The following is a 20940-nucleotide window of genomic DNA, read 5'->3' as shown; positions in this document are numbered from 1 at the left end:
TTGAAGATGTCATGGATTTTTGCATGTTTTTACTCTTGCTAGAAAAGAAACTTTTAGAATAGTTCTACTTAAAGTAATTAAAAGTTGATAAAGAGAAAAATTTCGAACATTCGATTTTGTCAGCACTTTTTATTTTGTAAAAAATGTTTCAAATTTTCTTTTGTTTTTGCCTTTAGGTATGGAATAAAACGTATATTCAATAGGTTTTACGTTGGTTATTGGATTTATTAACCAACTTTTACCTATTGAATATCTGCTTATTAACCATTATTAACAGCGTCATTATGAACGTCCTAAGAATGGTCCATTCCATTTGTATTTCAAATCACTTTTGACGACAAAAATGGTAGTACTAGTAAATGTCATTTCTTGTTTCAATTCTAAGAGTTTGTTGGGTGCTACCTTCCACTTTCACTCTTCTTAATCATTCTATTTGCTTTTGAAGATATCATTGTTTTGATTTTAGCTTTGTCAGATTCAGCCTCTTTGCTCCACTCTTGGTGAAGATCTTCATCTTCAGTTTCGATATCCACAAAGATGTCATCCACAAACTCCTTCACGATACATTTGATGACTTCATCTTCGGTAGGCGCACCATGTTTTGAAATTGCATTATTGAGACGTGCCACTGTTGCATATGCCATGATCTTTATTATTAGTGAAGGCTCAATTCCTCTCTTGGCGCCTAGTGATGATATAAAGCGATTTAACATTATTTTTAGGTATTTTAAGATATGAAGAATTTGCATTTCTTTAGAATGCACGCTGGACATGTTAATGTTAATGTTAATGTATATATTCTTTAAAGTCGAGAAATGTGTACAAATCTGTACTAGCTTTAAAGCTAATAGAGTTCGACTGCCTATTTTACAAAATGAATCATTCATCATCATCTGTTAATGCCCAATCGCTGACGATTTCTTCTGTAGAGTATCTTGGTTTGTAATTTGAAAATATTTTTGTTTGGTTTTGTAATTTTTTTACGAGGCGTAGTTTTGTTCTTGGGCTTCCTCTTACGCACCAGTTGAATCCTTTATTGTTATTGTTTTTGTTGAGTTTCTTTGCTTGTTCGTGCATCTCCTTGATCTTTATCCGTTCGTTGATTGTGAAATCTTCCGTTATACTTACCTGAAAGAAACAAGTTTCTTTTAGCATGTGTAAATTCTTCATGATAAGATCTTTGTCATGTTGACTTTGCAGGGTGACTTTCAGAGGACGGCCATTTTTTGTTTTTCTGTTTCCTAATCTGTGGTGAGTAACATTGATTTCTGGAACATTGATGTCATCTAGGAGTTCTCGGAACCGAAATATGTCATATTTTTTTCCATTTTCTTCTTCTTCCTTATCTGGCTGGGCCTGAATATTCGAGAAACCCATGAACGATCATATTCAGCTTTCTAGATTCTATGTCTCTCTTTTCACTTTCTTCCTTTCGTTTTTGTTCTTCGGCAGATTTTAAGTCTTCTTTTTGCTTCTTGGTAATCTCGGCGTATGTTTTCTTTGATGTTTCCTTCATTATTTCTGCTGTGTGCTTTATTTCTTCCTTTATCATGCTTCTTGTCTTTTCCTCCATCTCTTGTAGTTTTCCTGCCAGAAAGGTTTTGAGGTCATTTTTGATGGAATCACGGGTTTTTGTGTTGGTGTTGACCTCATTGTTCAGTTTTTGTATGACGTCGTCTTTCTTTTTAAGTTCATTTTGCATCATATGTTGAGTGTTTTTCCCCACTTTATTTCTTAGGTTTTTCGTTATTCGTACGCAGTTTGAACATAAGTAATGATCGTTGTAGGATGTCACGAATATTTGTAATTGATACAGGGGTAACTGTGTGCACTCATAATGAACTGATCTTTTACATTTTTTGCATTTAACGATCCATGTCTTCGTCTTCAGTACATCTTGACGGCGTGCAAGCTTGAGGTGGTGAGGCTGCTTCGAAAGGCTGATCTTTATCCATTTTGATGTTATTTTCATGAATTTTGATGTTTTTATTTGTTTTCAGCCATTTTTTCGAAGAGCGTTGCAGAAGCGTCTGATCTAGTTGACGTCAAATAAAAAAATAAAAAAATAAAAAAAAAAAAAAAAAAAAAAAAAAAAAAATTTATTTAACGAAAATATTATAAGGATTAGTTAGTAATACTTTTGAATGAAATCTTTAGAAATGTTTAGCAACACACGAGTCCTCTGTGAGTCTACCACCTCTTCAAATTCGTTTTATGTCCAATATAAAGCTCTTATCACTTGACGTATTAAATATAAAATTTTTATAATTTATATCTTTGTTTACCTTTTGCTTTAGGTACTGGCAATATTGTCTCGGCGAATTCAGGATTCTTCAATTTGACGATTGCTCTTCCACCGCCTTTTTTGAATTTCAAATTTTTCATTTGTTTTGCAACAACGCCTTCAACTATATTGCTTCCTAGTGAAAAAAAGGTATTGTGTAAATATTCAATTATTATTATGTGTAAGTTAAATACATCTTTCTTAACGGGAATTCCCGAAAAAGCTGGAATTCAACCCTTGTTTTATTAAAAATACCCACGGGTCGAATTCTAGCTTTACGGTTGTTTCGTTAGGAAAGATTTCGTAAATCTATTTTTTAACAGCTCGGTATCCGGGTATGTTTACTGGTATATGCTTATCTTAGCCTTTACAAAAAGAAAGGTAAATTTTTAGGAATTTCTGCAAATACCTTGCCAGAATTATTCCGAACGTCCACTTTTCACGTTTTACCTTTAGGGAGCTCTGGGTAACCAAGGATCTTCGGAAGTGTTGAGTCAAACCTCAGGTTGTAATCGAAAACTTCATTTATTCTGCCGACGAACAGTGGCTTCAAATGAAAGATTTCGTTTGTTTTGAAAATCTCCAATGCAACCTCATAGTCCAAATATTCTAAAAATGAATTAGTATCATATACCGTATTACCTCGAAAAAAAACACCCCGGGCGTTTATTAAGTTTTTCTTTATGAAGAGGGGCGTTTATAGTTGAGGGCAAATTTTATTAACCCACAGGTAATTGTGTATATATTTAAGTGAGTAAATTCCAATAATGTTAATAAAAACATTTTAGGCTCTAAATCTGTCGAAAAAATAAGCACATCCACGCTCAGCCCAAAGTAAAACGTGCTAATTTCATATCTAAATTTTAAAGGTCTTATGCTAACGAGCCCTTGGTCATAACAACGCTGTCGTTACCTTGTTCGGTTGTTTTGGAGTCGGTTGTTTTGTAAGAGATATCGTATGCAACCCATTCGATGTTTGGAGTATAAAGAACTTCCAGTTGCACAGGAGAGCATTTCTTTGCACCTTTCAATGTCTCACCATCAACTTCATAAAGCCCTGGAATATAGTTGTTTTCATCAGTAAAACATGTTCCATCTTGATGGATTTGCGCCTCAGCGAAATATTATAAAGAGTGCTTTTTGTCTCAAAATTCTGCACAGTTCTCCAAAATGTCAAGAATATATGCTAAGTTTCTGTGTAAAATACATTTTCGGTCTCAGATAAATCCTATGCTTTGACCACTGATCCAAAGGCGACAGTTAGAAAAGATAGATTCCGGGGGGGGGGTACTAACCTTGCCGACCAACGGGGGTGCTCCGCTGAGGTTCGAAAAATGAACCCTACGTGGGACTCGAAATTTGCGAAAAAAGTGACCCTGAATGGGACTGAAATTCCAAAATGTTCTCAAATGTTCTACTTTTTCCCAAAATTTTCCAAAAATAGGCACCCTACGAGGGACTGATTTTTCTATTTTGGTGTTTTTGCGACCCTACCTGGGACTCGTGCAGGTTAAAAAAGGTACCCTGTCCAGTGGAGCATCCCTGTAACCCATCTTGCCCTAGTAACCCCCCGGGATAGATTTTGAGATTTCTACCTCTGTGAAGCATTTTCTAAGAAAATATTGCATTTTTGTAAATTATTTATCATTCTTGATCAAAGTAGTCTCATGGAGCCATGGCATTTAAAGTGACTACTAGTACGTGCCATGCGCGGAGTAATTTGAATCTGCTTGAAGATTAATGTTTATATTCTGGAAGGTTGTTTTTTACAATTTTACTAAAAGTTTACTAAAATTCCATTTCTTTTATAAAACTCTTCAGTGATTGCCTTGCCATTATTAAAACTTTGAGTATTTGGATGGGTCACAGGCAAGAAACAACAAAAATTCATTTATTCATTGATAAATTTTCTCCCTACTCTATGGTAGAGCATCTTCAGATCTAACATAACTCATAAAAAAAAAAAAAAAAAAACCTATCTTATAACATCTAGCATCTTCAGACATTTGATTAAAAAATTATTTTTATTCCCTAGATAAAAAATTAATTAAGTTATTCTTATGAACAATAAAATCATTAATAAAAGACAATAAAATGATTATAAAAGATTTTCCCATATGTTTGATAAAAGTTTAATTTCTTCTTTTTTATTTAGTAATTAGTTTTGTGTTCCTTAATTGCAACTGCCTCTTTGAATTTTCTCATTTTGAAATTCCTTTCTCTAAAAAGTACTTTTACATCATCAAACTCTGCCTCGTGATTGGTTTGTTTCAAGTGTTGAGACAAACCAGATACCTTTTCTTGCTCCCCGTTTGCACCTTGTTTATGTTCTTTCATTCTCGTTTCAATCGTTCTTCCCGTTTCTCCGATGTATTTTCTCACAGTCTTTACAGTTTACTTTGTACACTACTCCTGACATATCTTGTGTTTCTCACATTATTATTGTTTTCACTTTCAATGCATTGCCCAACGTTTTTTCCTTTTGTATTGACCAATTTTACGTTATAATGTTTACTTTTAGCTGAAATTTTCTCTGATATACCTTTTTCGTAGGGCAAATTACATTTTTATCATATTTTCCTCATTTTCATCTCGAACTTTCTTTTTCTCGTTTGGTTTAAGAGATTCTTTTATGGTTCTCTTAACGACATTATTTGGGAAATCATTAAGTTGCATTGTTTTTTCGATATATTTCAATTCCTTGTGTAAATCCTCTTCGTTTGTACAAACTATCTTTGCACGTTTAGTCAACGTTTTGATTGTTGACACTTTCACATGATATGGTTGATTAGAATTAAAATTTGAGTATTGGCCGTATTGTGTTTTCTTCTTAAATACTTTGGTTTTCAATTTGTTATCTGTTGACCTTGCGACCACACAGTCTTAGAATGGTATTTCTCCGTTAGTCTCCTCCTCTGCAGTAAAGGTAACAGCTGTGTTGATTGCATTTAATTCGCTTAAAGTGTCATTTATAGCATGCCGAGAGATAGTAAAGGTATCATCAACTTTTCGAAGCCAAATTCTTGGAGCATGAATCATTTGATAAACATGGTGTTCCTCGATGCGTTGGACAAATAATTCAGCATAGGACGGAGACGCCGGGGATCCTATGAATAATCCATCAGCTTGGTCGTAATATTTGTTTCCCATTTTAAACGTCATGAATTGAATTGAAATTCTGGCGAGTCTGACAAGAGCTTCTTTGTTCAGCTTGGTTTTGAAGCTGTGTTGGTTGATTCTTCTCTCTACTTCACGGATGACTTCTTCTTTTGGTAGCGAAGGATACATATCAGCTATGTCAAAACTTAAAATTAACTTTTCATCATCATTTAAAGTTAAAACTTTCAGTTTATCTACAAAATCACTGGTATCTTTAATGAATGACTTTGCATTTGTAGTGAGCGGTTTCAATTCATTACTAACAAATTTTTCAACCTTGTAAAAGGTTGATCCTTGAGTGTTTATAATCAATCTGACTTTGAGTGGGTTTTTATGTGATTTCAATGTAGGTCTTCCACTTGGTGAAGAAGAAAAAGAAGAAATTAAACTTTTATCAAACATATGGGAAAATCTTTTATAATCATTTTATTGTCTTTTATTAATGATTTTATTGTTCATAAGAATAACTTAATTAATTTTTTATCTAGGGAATAAAAATAATTTTTTAATCAAATGTCTGAAGATGCTAGATGTTATAAGATAGGTTTTTTTTTTATGAGTTATGTTAGATCTGAAGATGCTCTACCATAGAGTAGGGAGAAAATTTATCAATGAATAAATAAATTTTTGTTGTTTCTTGCCTGTGACCCATCCAAATACTCCATTTCTTTATTGTAGTAGTATATGTTTCCGAAAAGTTTGTCGGGAAACCACCCAGCTGCTATCTATCGGTATGGTCTTCTATGTTTCTATGTTAACCTAACACATTAATCGCCATCACCCACAAATATTTTGGAACCCAAAAAAATGCTATTCTGGATTTTTTTATTCACGCTGGGTAAAAAACAAGGATACATGGGTCACGGCCCTTTCGGGTGATATATCATATGATTTTAGCGGGGTTAACAGGAGGGAATTTTAATGGGTAAACAGGAAACCCCTAACTATATATATAACGAATGGATACTTTGTAAGAACTTACCTCCAAAGATCTCACCCCACACAGTGACATGTTTGATTTGTTTATCAGAATATCTCTTGACCACATCTTCAAATACTTGTCTCATCTTTTCTGGATAGGTCTTCATAAATTCTGCATCCAAATGATTGAAAAAGTTTTCATTTTCATGAAGAAAATCACGGCGACGTGCTACTTTGACTTCATCTTTGTTAATATGGAAACTGAAATTTGCACCATGGATTTTCTCGGTCACTGCCCATTCAGCATTTTCCATTTCTTTAGTGACCTTCAATCTTGATAGGTTGTTTCGCATTTTTTCATATTTCAAGAACTCCATATTTCCACTCTTGATTCTGTACTTTTATTTCCTTAAAATTTGCTGAAAATCGAAGATTTGTCCTTATCTATAGAAAATATGCTCATCTTGTTTATTTAGGTTTAACCCTACTGTAATACACCTTTCCCGATGTAGATTGCATGCACAATACCAAAATACGAAAAAATTAACATGAACCCCGAGGTTGGGTTGGGTAGATTATCAAAACAAACTTTGGCGCATTTGCTACTGTTTTTGCCAATAGTGCTGATATTCTATCCAACCCAGCGTCGCTTTCATGCTGGATCCCTGTGTTTTAGTATTGCTAAATCGATATCAGAAAAGTGCGCAATATTCCATACTTATGATTCTGTTAATCAAATTATCATCAAGAACCCAGCTGGCACACAATGTTGTTTCAACATTCATCTAACGTTATATGGACGTTGTGAACATTAGATGAACGTTGAAAAAACGTATTGTGCCAGCTGGGAAGACAATTACCAAACTAAAGTCTTTGGTGTTTGGAATTAAGTATTTCCCACACCGCTAGAGCCAATTTCTCTCTGTGATTTTGTGTTGTACGACCTCGCAACCCATCAACTATATCATTTGAAATGGAAATAATTAGGAAACCTTGTTTATAAACATTTTTGTTCGTTATTATCATGAAACATTCAATGATATGGTGTAATATTTAGATGTAAGTGAGAAAGAGGAAAGGCAGGTCATAGTTACAAGACCTTTTTCTGTGAATTCTTGCTTAGGTTTGCAGATAAAGTTTGTTATGTCATAAGGGGAAACTATATCATTTGAAATGGAAATAATTAACAGACCTCGTTTGTAAACATTTTTGTTCATTATTATCATGAAACATTCAAATGATATGGTGTAATATTTAGATGTAAGTAAGAAAGAGGAAAGGCAGGTCATAGTTACAAGACCTTTTTCTGTGAATTCTTGCTTAGGTTTGCAAATAAAGTTTGTTACGTCATAGCTCGGAGCTCCATAGCTTTTGCTTCTTATTTATGAGCTGACGGATCACTTTTACTAAGGAGCTGTACATTTTCTTTTATAAGCAACCAGGTTGCTAAACTTGTTAATTTTTTAACATTATCGTGTAAAGCTTTTTAGTTAATCTAAACTTGGCAAACGATAGCCCTTGGCCCAATAAGCATAAATATTCTGGGCTGGTCAAATCAAATTTTTCAGAAAATGAGCTAGAATGTTAAGCAACCCCAGGGTTGACCCAAAAATATAATTTGTTTGCAATAAAGATAATGTGTAGTACACGTTTTATTTTTTATTAGAACCCAGTTTATAAGAACATTGAGGCTGAAAAATTAAGAACATCGTAAGAACATGCCCAGCCTCAGTTTAGAAAAAATGACAAGAAACTATAATTTTTTCCTCTTTTCAAGCAGTTTTAACTGAACTTAGGGATGGATTTTTTTAAATCGAGAGTTAAATATTGTCCAAATTTTACCAATTTTACCAATTTTAAGTGCTCTTTATTTTGCATGATATTGCCGATTTAGAGTATTCCGAAAAATTAAGAACGCATCTAAAAACATTTTAGGCTGAAAACTGCCAAAAAAATAAGCACATCCAGGCTCAGCCAAATTTGATGTGTACTAATAAAAAAAAAGTGTAAGATTTGGATATTGACAGCATGAGAGGTAACCCCTCAGAACAAACAACATCTACCGATTAGGATAACTTAGTGTGTCACCCACCACAGAATTTTAACAGCTTTTAAGTTAATAACAAGGTTTAATCATCTTTTGAGTTACATATTTTTATAAGCATTGCACTTATAAACATATCTAGACTCAGATATGGCTTAACTTTAAGCATATATACTAAAGCATTACCTTGAGCCTATACAATGAAGGGAAATTCCCACGATATCTTATAGTCACAAACGATTTGGAAGCGCTCTAACGCTCTAACTTAGGTTGGAAGGGTAGACTTTTAACTCTGAGTTTTAAAACTAAACTTAAGACTTAAGCCCTTAGGATCTGAGGATCCAAAAGTTCAAGAATGGTCCAATAAGGCTCAGAATATAGCCTGGAAGTTTATAAGCCCCTCTCGACTTGAAATACTCAATTAAATTTAATAAATAGCCCAAAAGCGACTTTCTCGCCCGAACTTTAGATTTCTGAAAATGGGGAAATATAACCAAAATCCTTAATATATTTTGACCCGGATTGTACGAAAAATGTCTGGGATTTTACGAATTTTCAGGATTTCCCTAAACTTTTGCTTGGGATATACATATTTGTATACTTATATAAAAAAGAATGTGTAGGGATAATATCGAAGATTTTTATGGGTAGTAACATTAGTTAGATAGTAGACATACTCTTATGTATAACATAGATACATACTCTTATGTATAACATAGATAGCTTATAAAAGGGTAATGGGGTGGGTGAAATTTTCTCGCGTGTTAACGTATTAAAAAGGTCTTATAATCAGTGGCGTATTGTGGGAAAATTTTTCTGGAGGGGCCTGAGTCAATTTTTTTTTAATGGCGCCCCCTCCCCCCAAGCGAGCGAAGTGAGTGAAAAAAATTATGATTTATGATTTCAATATTGTTGTCAGCAAATTGGTCTTGGGGCGCAGTTAGATTTTCATTTAATAATGCTACAACACAAGAAAACTTGTAAAATTTAGCTACAATCAAGGTCAAAAATTGTGAGACAGATAGGATTACAAGCTGTCTCCCCCTTTCCCCCCATTGGCAATGTTCATTGAACGATGGGACGTCCGTACACAATGAACATTGCCCTTGGGGGGGAAGGGGGTTCTTTAACCAATGTTTTCTCAGTACGTGGTTTTCTCAAACATTTATGTCTTTGATTGTAGATTGCAAAGAAATTACCAATAGCTGTATTGCGAGCGAAGCGAGCGAAAAAAAATTGCAAGTATTTTAAAACTATCTCAGTAAAATTGGTCCTGGGGCGCAATTTAAGGTGCATAAAATATGATTTTTAAGATTGGGGCGTTTAAAAAAAAATTTCTTTTGGCGCCCCTTGCTCTTCGGCGCCCCTTCAAAAAAGCTCCCGTCCCGCTGCCACAACGCCACTGCTTATCATTTCGACAATTTTCCTAGAAATTTAGTGTTTTTGATTTATTTATCTTAGGAGGTCATCACTGTGAAGAAATTTCATTAAAATATTTATTCAATATAAAGTTATGATACAAAGTTAATAAGTGATTGACCCCAAAAAAACAGCAACAAACTGCAGAAAACAGCGTTTTTAGACGTCAATCAGCTTATAACTTTGTTTGATATCTTTTGACTGAATGATTATTTTTGAGAATTCTTTTCACAGTGATGACATTCGATGATCAAGGATTCACTTCAGTGAAAATGATAGTTATAGCACTTTTCTACAAGATCTTCATTTTTTTCTTCTTCATTTCCATCTTCTTTTTTAGAATTTTTCTAAAGATTTTTTTATTTCAAATTGTTCCACTCACTAATATCTTTCCAATGATACCAAATTTATTAAGATTGAAGAATTCCTTCAAAGGTTATAGGTAAAAGAAAAAAGAGTGCACACTTATCGTGAATAGACTTTAAGACAAAGCTTTAGCATAGAGTATACTAGCCATAGCTTTCACTAACTGCCACCCGCTAATTAATACAAATGCTTGTAAAACTAATTAATGCTAATTAAGGCTTTTTAATGCTTTATAGCAAAAGTTTGGAAATGATTTGGAATAGTTAGAATGATTCTTCTCAGCATTTTCTTTGAGATATCAATGAATAAGCTAACATAAATGAGACATTTTTTTTCTAAAAATATGAATTACTTTTTACAAAGAATAAAATACGAATCTTAAAACATTTATTAGGAAAAATGTCCAGGTAGAATCAATTACAGACAGTTACAGGTTTGTTTTTTGTTTTTGTGTATACTAAACCAGACAAAAGACATGCAACTATATTTATTTCAACCAATTTGAAATAGGTATAAATGAAACATAGTAGAACCAAACAGCATAAAAAATGCTATGAGCCAGAAACATAACGAGCAGGAACCAAAAATTGACAGGTAACAACGTACCGTGAAATTTGGTAACTTGCATCAGTGGAGGCTAACATGCATAGCCCTCGAATGAATGACCTGGCTGGTCATTAAAATACAACTACGCAGCTCTGCTCGCAGCTCTACTCTACCATTTTTGTTTTGATTTAACTTTGTACTGATGCAAGTTACCCAATCTCACGGTACTTAGGAGTTTTTCCAACTGTTTAACAAAGGATATCGTGATCCAAAATTGTTTACAATAAATGGATTTACCAGTAATCTAGAAGCTGTAACAGCGTTGTGTAAAGGATGGCAGATGATAGGACGTAACGTGGTAATAGTATCAGTAACGAGGCAATATTGATGAGCAGGAAGCAGGTATTAACAGGAAATAGCGTACATTCAGGACTTTTTCCAACGGCATGATAAGGGATCTCACGGACAAAATTGTTTACATTAAAAAGATATGCCAGTTATCTTGCTGTTGTAACAGCAACATCGTGTAGAAGGATGGAAAATCATGACGTAACGTGGTAATAGTAGCAGTAACGAGGTAATATTGCGTTGTCAAGGTAAACGAATCCTCATTCATAAAAAGCTTAAATGGAAAATAAGAAACATGAAATTAGATGATATGGTGAGTGTATATACTGAATTTTCCTCAAAAATAGTTCACCAAAAGTTTCTTTCAATCTTTGATAATAATTTCCCAGATAGTGCCTGGTAAGTATCAACAAGAACACAGACCTGTGTTAAACATAAAAGATTAATAAAACCAAGTCTTATAAAAGTACAGAAAGAAAAAAATATTTATACTTACTGTCGAGAAGTATACCATAACACAGGATTTTTAAGCATTCTTGTTGAGAGTAGAGTATGTTGAATGACGATTGTCGAATAAATTTAGTTACAGTGGAATTTCGTTGCCAATTCAACCACCAACAATAATCACTTTTGTCCATATTCAATCATTGTTCTACTATTATCATTTTAATCATCATTGTTCATTATTATTGCTATTGGGGACAAACTGTTTGGATCGAAAAATGAATCAATCTCCTGAATGTCTAATACAGGAGACAGATTGTAATTTGACTGTCAGCAAATTCACTGATTGGTATATGTATACATCTTGTTTAATCCGAAAGTCAAAAGTATAAAATGCATACAAGTATTTTGACTGCAGGAAGAGAGAGCTTGAATTTAAAAAAACTTCCAGAAACTTCTCCATTCCATTTCCTGCATGTTGACCAATCGGGCAAAATTCTACAAGCGGAATAGAATCTACTGTCGAAAGCTGAGTAAAATGCCCGCGGCGCCTGCTATTATAAAGAAAAAGTTTTTAGGCTAGCAACTGCCGTCCCTGAAAAAAAACCGAACATTTACGGAAGAGACTAACTACGGGTAGGCTTGCGCGACAAAACAAAACAAAACAAAACAAAAAACGCAAAAATTCGAGATTCCAGTCCAATGTCTATGCGTGAAACTATAAGTGCCTCCTCGTCGCTGCGCTCCTGCGGGGGCAAAAATATATAAATATATATATAAAGTATTCATATTTATTAGGTAAGATGTTAAAGTTTACAAAATTTACAAACAGATATAAAAATAATAAGTTACAATTCTAAAGTGACGAAATCATATAAAATGAAATTTTGAGGGTTGGAGAACCAGAGCGTCTCAGCTATCTCTCAGTCGTTGTCGACTCTGATATGATACTATCCATTATAACACCGGGTACTTCTATATCACCTTGTAAAGTTAATCTTCTGTTGATAAGTCCATTTGCTTTTGACGCTATCATCGTTTTGATTTTAGCTTTTTCAGCTTTTCTTTTCCATTCTCGGTAAAGATCTCCATCTTCAGTTTCGATATCCTCAAAGATGTCATCCACAAACTCCTTCACGATACGTTTGATGACTTCATCTTTGGTAGGCGCACCATGTTTTGAAATTGCATTATTGAGACGTGCCTCTGTTGCATATGTCATGATCTTGCTGATTAGCTTTGGAGGTTTGCCACCTTTTTTGGCATCTAGAGAAAAAAGTATTTCAAAATTCATTTGGATGAATTTTAGCTATATCGAATTTTTACCTTTTTGAAATCAAATGTTTTTTTTCCAAATTGAATCAGAATTATAATGATCACATATTGGGGAACTTTTTGGATCTGAGGATCCAAAAGTTCAAAAATGGTCCAATAATGCTAAGAATATAGCCTGGAAGTCTATAAACCCCTCTCGAGAGTTTCTCGCCCGAACTTTAGATTTCTAAAAATGAGGAAGTATCCAAAATCCTCAGTATATTTTTACCCGGATCGTACGTAAAATGTATAGGATTTTACGGATTTTCAGAATTTCACTAAAATTTTGCTTGGGATATCAATATTTTTCAGTCTTATCAAGCACGCGACCTAAACATCTTCGAGCCTGTTTTCAAATATTTGCGGTATGCATATAAAAAAACATGTACACTGAATGGGTACTGAATAGCCATGAAGCCAAGTATAAATTTTCAATCAGCTGCCGTATAGGATAGTTAAACTTTCTCAATCTCCGGGAAACATTCCCGGAGAAATTTTGGGATCTTTCTGCTGTTACTTTTTATTTTTTGGCATACCGCCAAAAAAGGCAGTGAAAGCAGTTAAAACTGACGAATCTATGTATTTGGGCGAGAAGAAATTATTCAGTATTACCACCTGGTTCTATATAAGAATGTGTAGGGATAATATCGAAGATTTTTATGGGCAGTAACATTAGTTAGATAGTAAACATACTTTTATGTATAACATAGGTAGCTTATAAAAGGGTGAGTGAAATTTCCCCGGCTGACGACGTATTAAAAAGGGCTTATAATTTCGACAATTTTCCTAGAAATTCGGTGTTTTTGATTTATTGAATTAAGACAAAGTTTTTCTTCAAAGAATTTATTTATTTATTAGGTAAGATAATAAAGTTTACAAAATTTACAAACAGATATAAAAATAATAAGTTACAATTCTAAAGTGACGAAATCATATAAAATAAAATTTTGAGGGTTGAAAAACCAGAGCGTCTCAGTTATCTCTCAGTCGTTGTCGACTCTGATACGATACTATCCGCTATAACACCGGGTACCTCTTAGTTATATGAATTTGCACGAATTAAAAATGAATTCCTTTATCACCTTGTAAAGGGGTGCTACCTTCCACTGTTAATCTTCTTGATAAATCCATTTGCTTTTGACGCTATCATTGTTTTGATTTTAGCTTTGTCAGATTCAGCCTCTTTGCTCCACTCTTGGTGAAGATCTCCATCTTCAGTTTCGATATCCTCAAAGATGTCATCCACAAACTCCTTCACGATACGTTTGATGACTTCATCTTCGGTAGGCGCACCATGTTTTGAAATTGCATTATTGAGACGTGCCTCTGTTGCATATGCCATGATCTTGCTGATTAGCTTAGGAGGTTTGCCACCTTTTTTGGCATCTAGAGAAAAAGATATTTTATATTGCATTTTGTCTTGTACATAAATGATCTGCCTGACAAAGTTATTTCATCTCTACTACTTTTCGCAGATGACACGAAGATTTTCAATTATATCACTGATTCTCTCCGCATCATCCAAAGTGATATAGAAAAATTCGAAAAATGGTCTGAAGATTGGCTCTTGAAATTCCACCCCGACAAATGCCACGTCCTTACGCTTTCACAAACATCAAACATGCTCACCCCTTTCGTCTTGCGGATAATCAGCTTGAGCATGTATTCGAAGAAAAAGACCTTGGTATACTGATTGATGCTGAATTATCATTTGAACAACATATAGCCAAGCAAGTCAACAAGGCTCGGGGTCATCAAGCGAGGTTTCGCCAGCTTAACTCCAGAGATCCTCCGTACACTATACTCGACCTTTGTGCGACCTCATCTCGAGTATGCACAGTCAGTTTGGTCACCAAGACTATGCAAGCACGTCAATTTGCTTGAGGGAGTGCAAAGATGTGCAACAAGACTAGTCCAAACGTGTCTCAACTTTTCGTATAGCGAAAGACTTAAAATGCTTGATCTACCAACACCGGAATTTCGAAGACAGCTCTGTGATATGGTCCAGGTCTACAAACACCTCCACTTTTACGATAAAGCGACATTACCGGAAAAACTGACTAGTCGAACACGCCCAAACTGAAGATACGCTCACGAACTCTCACCAAACTTCGCGAATGACGGTTTCAACGGACCACAAGCCAAATTCTTTTACTATAGGTGTGTACCAATCTGGAACAAGCTACCAAGTGATGTTGTTTCAGCAGATTCCAGCAAATCATTCAAAGAAAAACTTAACGATGCATGGAAAACCCATGGCTTGAAATACGACACAGGAAGAGTTTAAATAAGATCGGTTAGAGGCCCACTGTGAGCCTAACTTGTAAATCTCTGTTTTTATTCATTTGGATGAATTTTAGCGATGTCAATTTTTACCTTTTTGACATCAAACGTTATTTTTCCAAATTGAATCAGAGCTATAATAATCACATATTTGGGAACTTTTTGAAATCTTACAATGGTTCTTAGTTGTACTATATTTTGGGTAATATTAAGCAGATATTCAATGGGTAAAAGTTGGTTATTGAGATTCATAGTTGTATAATTGCCATGGTATATCAGGAATTATTCAATGGCTGTTTTTGCCTACAGGTATATAATAAATCTATTTATCTTCATAAAAGAATGAAATAATTTCATTATACCTCTTGCTTTAGGCATTGGTTTTGTCTCGGTGAATCCAGGGTTCTTTAATTTGACAATGGCTCTTGTTTCTTCATCATATTGGTCAGTGCATTTCAAATTCTTCATTGGTTTTGCAACTACTCCTTCCACAATGTTACTTCCTAAAAGATGAAGATCGGATTCGGATTCAATCCTCGATGCCTGACCAAGCTGACAAGGAACGATGTTTTGCCGCCCTATCTAACACGTTCATGAAGTCCATATGATGTTAGTTGAACGTTGAAACAACGTTACATGCCATCTGGGGAGGTATTTTCAGTTTAAGGGTCGAGCAAGTATCTTTAAAAACACATTTTATTCTTTAACAGTTGTCACAATGATAAATATGGTACAATTTACTTGATATTGTCTTAATAAATAATTAACATGCTTGATTTTAGGTCCTTTTCGGTCATGAAATAATCTCTTACCTTTTGGCAGCTCTGGGAAACCCAAGATCTTTGGAAGTGTTGAATCAAATTTCAGATTATAATCCAAAGCTTCATTCATTTTGCCGACAAACAGTGGTTTCAGGTGAAAGATTTCGTATGTTTTGAAAACGTCCAATGCAACGTCATAGTCCAAATATTCTATAATAAATATTAGCTATAAATTGAAGCATATAGTGGGGGGGTGTACTTTTATGGTGTGACGGGATTGGCCCTTTTTTAGTACGGGATTACGGGATTCGACGAGAAAGATCCTCTAAAACTGCCTCCCCAGTTTACCCAAATTTTAGTAGACTAGCAAGAGTCTGTCTTTCCTTGGACACAGGAACGCGGGAATAGTACTTATAATAAAGAGTTCTTATAAAAAATAGAAATTGCCGCGGGAGAGTGGACATTCAGTGAACATTATAGACATAGAGCCCATTGCAAGCTTAAGCTGCAGCGAAATACAACGACGTGGTTTACTAGTCTAAAATTTTAGTCGACCCCGGCGCTACTGGTTAATGTTGAGACAGGGCTGTATTTATTATTACACCGGGGGGGGGGTACTTGGCAATGTAGGGTACAAGTGTGTCCACCCCTAAGGGTGCCTTTTTTGGACCTTGAAATTACAATATCTAGTTACAAGGGTTACAATACCTTGTTTGGTTGTTTCGGAGTCGGCTGTTTTGTAAGAGATATCGTATGCAACCCATTCGATGTTTGGAGTATAAAGAACTTCCAGTTGCACAGGAGAGCATTTCTTTACACCTTTCAATGTCTCACCATCAACTTTATAATGTCCTGAGAAAGAGGGTGAGAAGCTATTATATTTTGGATGCTTTTACGCTGTATGACCAATCGAGCACCTCCGCTTCACTGGAAAATTTGGCAAAACTTTCACCTACAATTTCATATCATATGCATATGATTTCATCCCCATTGGAAATTTAACATAGAAAATTGCACTCCAAAACCATCCACTGGATTGTTTAAGCATCCCAAATATGGTTAAAATTCCCACCAAGGTTGTGAGACGGGTATAATTGAGAATATTCGCAGTAAGGATAAAAATTCGGTTCATTTTTAAAAGAAATGAAATCTTATTCTTACATCGCATATTTTTTCCCAGTAGAGGTTCGATTGAGTTGCGTTTGTAAAATTATTTAAATACAGTCGACGCTCTCTAATTCGACGTTCTACTATTCGATAGGCTCCCTTTTTCGATGAAATTTAAAGTCTCCGTCTACAAGAAACTCTCAAAAACGACGCTCGCTTATTCGATAAGCTCCCTTATTCGATGAAAATCCAATTCCCCTTGAAGATCGAATTAGAGAGTGTCAACTGTATTCGAATTTTTGTGTGAGAAATAAGTTTTTTGTTTTACAGTAACTATGGCCCACAAAACTTTATACAGAACTTACCTCCAAAGATCTCACCCCACACAGTGATATGTTTGATTTGTTTATCAGTATATCTCTTGACCACATCTTCAAATACTTGTCTCATCTTTTCTGGATAGGTCCTCATAAATTCTGCATCCAAATGATTGAAAAAGTTTTCATTTTCATTGAGAAAATCACGGCGACGTGCTACTTTGACTTCATCTTTGTTAATATGGAAACTGAAATTCGCGCCATGGATTTTTTCGGTCACTGTCCATTCGGCCTTTTCCATTTCTTTAGTGACAATCAACCTTGAGAAACTGTTTTGCATTTTTTCATATTCGATGAACTTCATTTTTTCTTTATTTGATGCCATATTTCTATATTTCACCTATTGAAAATTGAAGCGCAGCTGCTATATGTATCCATTTCATTTCCATCTTAATGATTCTTCCCTGGTGTCAAGAAAGGGGGTTCTGAGAATCTGGCAGTATTTCGTTTTATTTGAGGAAAGATAACCGGTATTTCGGTATTGAAAAACCCGAAAGGTACCCGTCAGATTTTTGACCACTATTTGAGAAAGCTTTTGGCTGATAAAGTCATGTTTTTTCTTTTATAAGCATTAACCATAACGTTTATAAGCATTATGCAGGCTCAGTTTTTGGTACCTAAACAATGGAACTATTGTTTGAGAATAATAGAATGATAAGCATAATGCGAGCCTGATATAGGAAAGGACTGAGACTTGCTTATAAAAAAAGATATATTTCTTTAAAAAAATAATCACTTTAAAGTGCTGCTTATTAAAGTGAAAATATTTGTTGAATCAGGCTTGTCCGTTACAGCCTTTTTACAGTATCTTTTATCTTACTTAAATTCTTTGAATTTGGTTAATATATTGTGCTTACGCAAGAGGCTGGGCTTAGCTAGTCCACTGAATAGAGCAATTGCGCTGTTAGACGTTAGTAGAAAAATACGAGCACACCCTTGCAAATGGAGTAATGTATGGACTCCCTGACGACTTTCGGGCGGCACGGCTACGTTCTAAAACCTGTATCATCAGCTAGATCTTGAATGGAATTTTAATGAAATTAATCTCCTATCGTAATCTCCTATGCCTTAGATATATTAAGTAGTATAACAGATCGAAAGAATGGCTAAGAAACTTGATATCAATTTAGTGATAATAGCTTTCGCGCATCAGTTTCATACGGGAAAGGAACGCTCCTTCAAATGGTATATAGGCGCTAGAACAAATATTGTTACATTGCCCCACTAAAGTTTGAAAAAACAACAATACATAGGTCAAATGTGAACTAAAACGATAACAAATTAAAATTCTACATTAAAAATCATAGCCCATTTGCATGCAATCTTAACCCATACGTTCCATATAAGTTTTTTTCGACACGATTAACATTTTATCTCAGTTCAGCTTTGAGCTTTCATCCACATTACAGACTAGCATCAATTGATAGAGAAGAAAACGGAATAACTCACTTATATATAATGTTTTCACATGCATTATTTATCTAGAAACATCAATGGTGTAATTTCAATGTAGAGTGAATAAAGAGAGGATAAACCGGCCCGTAGTTACAACACATTTCATGAGAACTTTCTGTTTAGGTTTGCAAAGTTATGTTTGTTACGTCATATGACGCGGAAATATGAGATCGACTGCTCTTTTCTCTTTGCAGACCTCTCTCACCACACTTTATATCATAATTTGGTTTTTAACAGCTTTTTAACTGTGAACAAGCAAAAGGTACTTCCTTGCTAATAGCAAGGGGTAATCATAGTTCCTAGTCAATAATGAGAAGTAGCTCTATTATATTCCGATTATATTAGATCAAAAATCAAATTAACATTTTTCCACAAAAAATAAAAAGCCTTAATTAAAGTAATGCATTGAGCTGGGTCAAAGCTTTAGGAGCTTGAACCGAAATTTGTGGATCTCTTTGAGAAGGTCTCAAAAAACGTCAACAACCGTTACTTCGGAAAGTAACAGGTAAAAACCTCCGGCTCCAGAGCAAGAAGCCCGGGCAAAGGGGTACGGTTATTTTTGACCCCTCCTATATTTTACCTCCGTCTTCAATCCCGTTTTTTTTAACCTGTATATTTTCTTGGCCATACTCACTAAACTTTTAAAACAGGCTGAAGAGGAAAAGAAATGCTTCCGAGTAAGGCCACATATATGTAAACATTCTATCAGCGGGGCTCCAAAGTGGGATAGATTTCCTGCAACGCTGCACACAACGCTTTCACTTTTGGTGGCATCGTCTCATCCTCCAGCATCAGCATCAACAAGAGAATCTGTATACTCACAATCAGCACAATGCTTTCGCTATCACGGACAATAATTCCAAGAATTGCACCAGGGTAATATTTTTTCAGCTGATGAAAACCTTTGTAAAGCTTATTTGAGTTGTGTTGTTTAAAAACTAACTTTAACTTTTAAAACCCATGATTTCTATTCTACACTACTAGGACCCTGCCGACGCACCGGACTGTAAAATGAAAAATTTTTTTACCACCAGACAATCTCTACACCGGACTTAAGGTAGTCGGATGTCCGTGTGTCGGAGAAGGATATTTTTGTCCATCGGGACAATCAAAACACCGGACATGACCAGTCCGGTGTATCTGGTGTTTCTTAATTTTTTGTTTCATAAATGTCCGGCGTCCAAAATTCCCTGCATGCAACACTGGACTGACACCGGACTTATTGCGTCCGGTGTAGCAAAAGGATACTTTTTGCCACCGGACAAGCACAAGTACACCGGACATTCCGGTGCGTCAGCAGGGTCCTACACTACTACCGTGAAGTCAGGTAACTTGCATCAGTGGAGGGAAACTTGCATAGTCATCAAATGACTGACCAATCAAAGCAGCAAAATTTCAAAAAAAAAAAACTACGCAGTTCGGCCCAGTCAGGACCTCTTTGGTCTTTTTTATAACATTAGTTCGGATAGAATAAAAACATACCTGATCAACACAACCAAACCTTCTGTCTTGCGTTTACTCTTTCCTTCACAACAACTTTCGTTTTTGCTTATGTAGGTTTTAAAATCCACAAGTAATGAATCTCTTATAGCTTTATCTGAATAAATCTGGTTGAAAACCTTCTATCAGGTTTCATTCCGTACGTTTTTTATCCACGTGGTGAACCGGTTTCCCCGATTTCCCGATAATTAAAAATTGGAACTTTCCAGTGGGCGTGAAAATTTACCGTATTCTAACGCTAATATAATCTAGATAGGAAACAAATATTAAATTTGATCTTTTTTTGCTCGTATTTCTAAATTTCAAGATAAAAAGAACTATCTACGAATTATTTTCTTTAACGGGCGTTGAATCGACATTGACATATTTAATGATGTCATAATCAATGCCGTGCATATTGTCAGCGCCGTGCATATTTTGTCAACATCCTTTTCATTGGATGAATACCACTAAAATATACAAGATAAGTAAACATAAATTTATCGCCCGCGAGCACGGCTTAGCTAAGCGCACCTCTCTTATTCATTATCTAAGAATTGAAGCGGGCAAAGATTACCGCGCGGCTGATAGCGGACGAAGGTTTTTTTGAAGATATTTTCAGTTATAATCCAA

The 20940-nt window shown here is 35.0% G+C and overlaps 3 protein-coding genes across 4 annotated transcripts in view; 1 reads left to right on the top strand and 2 right to left on the bottom strand.

Annotated features, from left to right (window-relative positions):
• Positions 1-256: 256 nt before the first annotated feature.
• Positions 257-6820, bottom strand: LOC136797597 (RNA-editing ligase 2, mitochondrial-like). Its single transcript, XM_067054190.1, has 5 exons — positions 6426-6820; positions 3198-3341; positions 2735-2893; positions 2286-2420; positions 257-685 (listed from the first exon to the last, which is right to left on the bottom strand). The coding sequence occupies exons 1-5, from the start codon at positions 6739-6741 to the stop codon at positions 399-401; spliced, it is 1041 nt and encodes a 346-aa protein (XP_066910291.1). The 5' UTR covers positions 6742-6820; the 3' UTR covers positions 257-398.
• A 1661-nt stretch (positions 6821-8481) lies between these two features.
• The window catches only part of LOC136797595 (uncharacterized), a 72618-nt gene continuing 60159 nt past the window's right edge, over positions 8482-20940 (top strand). The window contains exon 1 of the mRNA XM_067054187.1: positions 8482-8491. The gene's annotated coding sequence lies outside the window, so the exon portion shown is untranslated. The remainder of the gene's footprint in view (positions 8492-20940) is intronic.
• On the bottom strand, positions 10466-17763 carry LOC136797594 (RNA-editing ligase 2, mitochondrial-like). Of its 2 annotated transcripts, XM_067054185.1 has the most exons (6): positions 17362-17760; positions 16598-16741; positions 15941-16099; positions 15491-15631; positions 11584-12797; positions 10466-11361 (listed from the first exon to the last, which is right to left on the bottom strand). In XM_067054185.1, exons 1-5 carry the CDS (start codon positions 17696-17698, stop codon positions 12448-12450), a joined length of 1131 nt encoding a protein of 376 aa, XP_066910286.1. In that variant the 5' UTR covers positions 17699-17760; the 3' UTR covers positions 10466-11361; positions 11584-12447. The 2 variants fall into 2 exon arrangements, with proteins under 2 accessions (XP_066910286.1, XP_066910287.1); XM_067054186.1 differs by lacking the exons at positions 10466-11361; positions 11584-12797 and adding an exon at positions 13666-14231 and having other exon boundaries at positions 17362-17763.

The sequence above is a fragment of the Clytia hemisphaerica genome, unplaced genomic scaffold, assembly GCF_902728285.1.
Source record: "Clytia hemisphaerica strain Z4C2 unplaced genomic scaffold, Clytia hemisphaerica genome assembly, whole genome shotgun sequence".
Taxonomy (NCBI): domain Eukaryota; kingdom Metazoa; phylum Cnidaria; class Hydrozoa; order Leptothecata; family Clytiidae; genus Clytia; species Clytia hemisphaerica.
The sequence above is the reverse complement of the archived record's forward strand: the minus strand, read 5'-3'. Positions and strand labels throughout refer to the sequence as shown.

Bases quoted from the DNA above. Each gene is read 5' to 3' on its own strand.
- LOC136797594 (XM_067054185.1), bottom strand. From the start codon at position 17,698: ATGGCATCAAATAAAGAAAAAATGAAGTTCATCGAATATGAAAAAATG. The intron at 16,742-17,361 runs GTAAGTTCTGTA...CCTCTTTCTCAG, and splicing joins GTGGGGTGAGATCTTTGGAG to GACATTATAAAGTTGATGGT. The intron at 16,100-16,597 runs GTATTGTAACCC...TATTTATTATAG, and splicing joins CTCCGAAACAACCAAACAAG to AATATTTGGACTATGACGTT.
- LOC136797597 (XM_067054190.1), bottom strand. From the start codon at position 6,741: ATGGAGTTCTTGAAATATGAAAAAATGCGAAACAACCTATCAAGATTG. The intron at 3,342-6,425 runs GTAAGTTCTTAC...ACTATATTCCAG, and splicing joins GTGGGGTGAGATCTTTGGAG to GGCTTTATGAAGTTGATGGT. The intron at 686-2,285 runs GTAAACAAAGAT...TATCATCACTAG, and splicing joins GCCAGTACCTAAAGCAAAAG to GCGCCAAGAGAGGAATTGAG.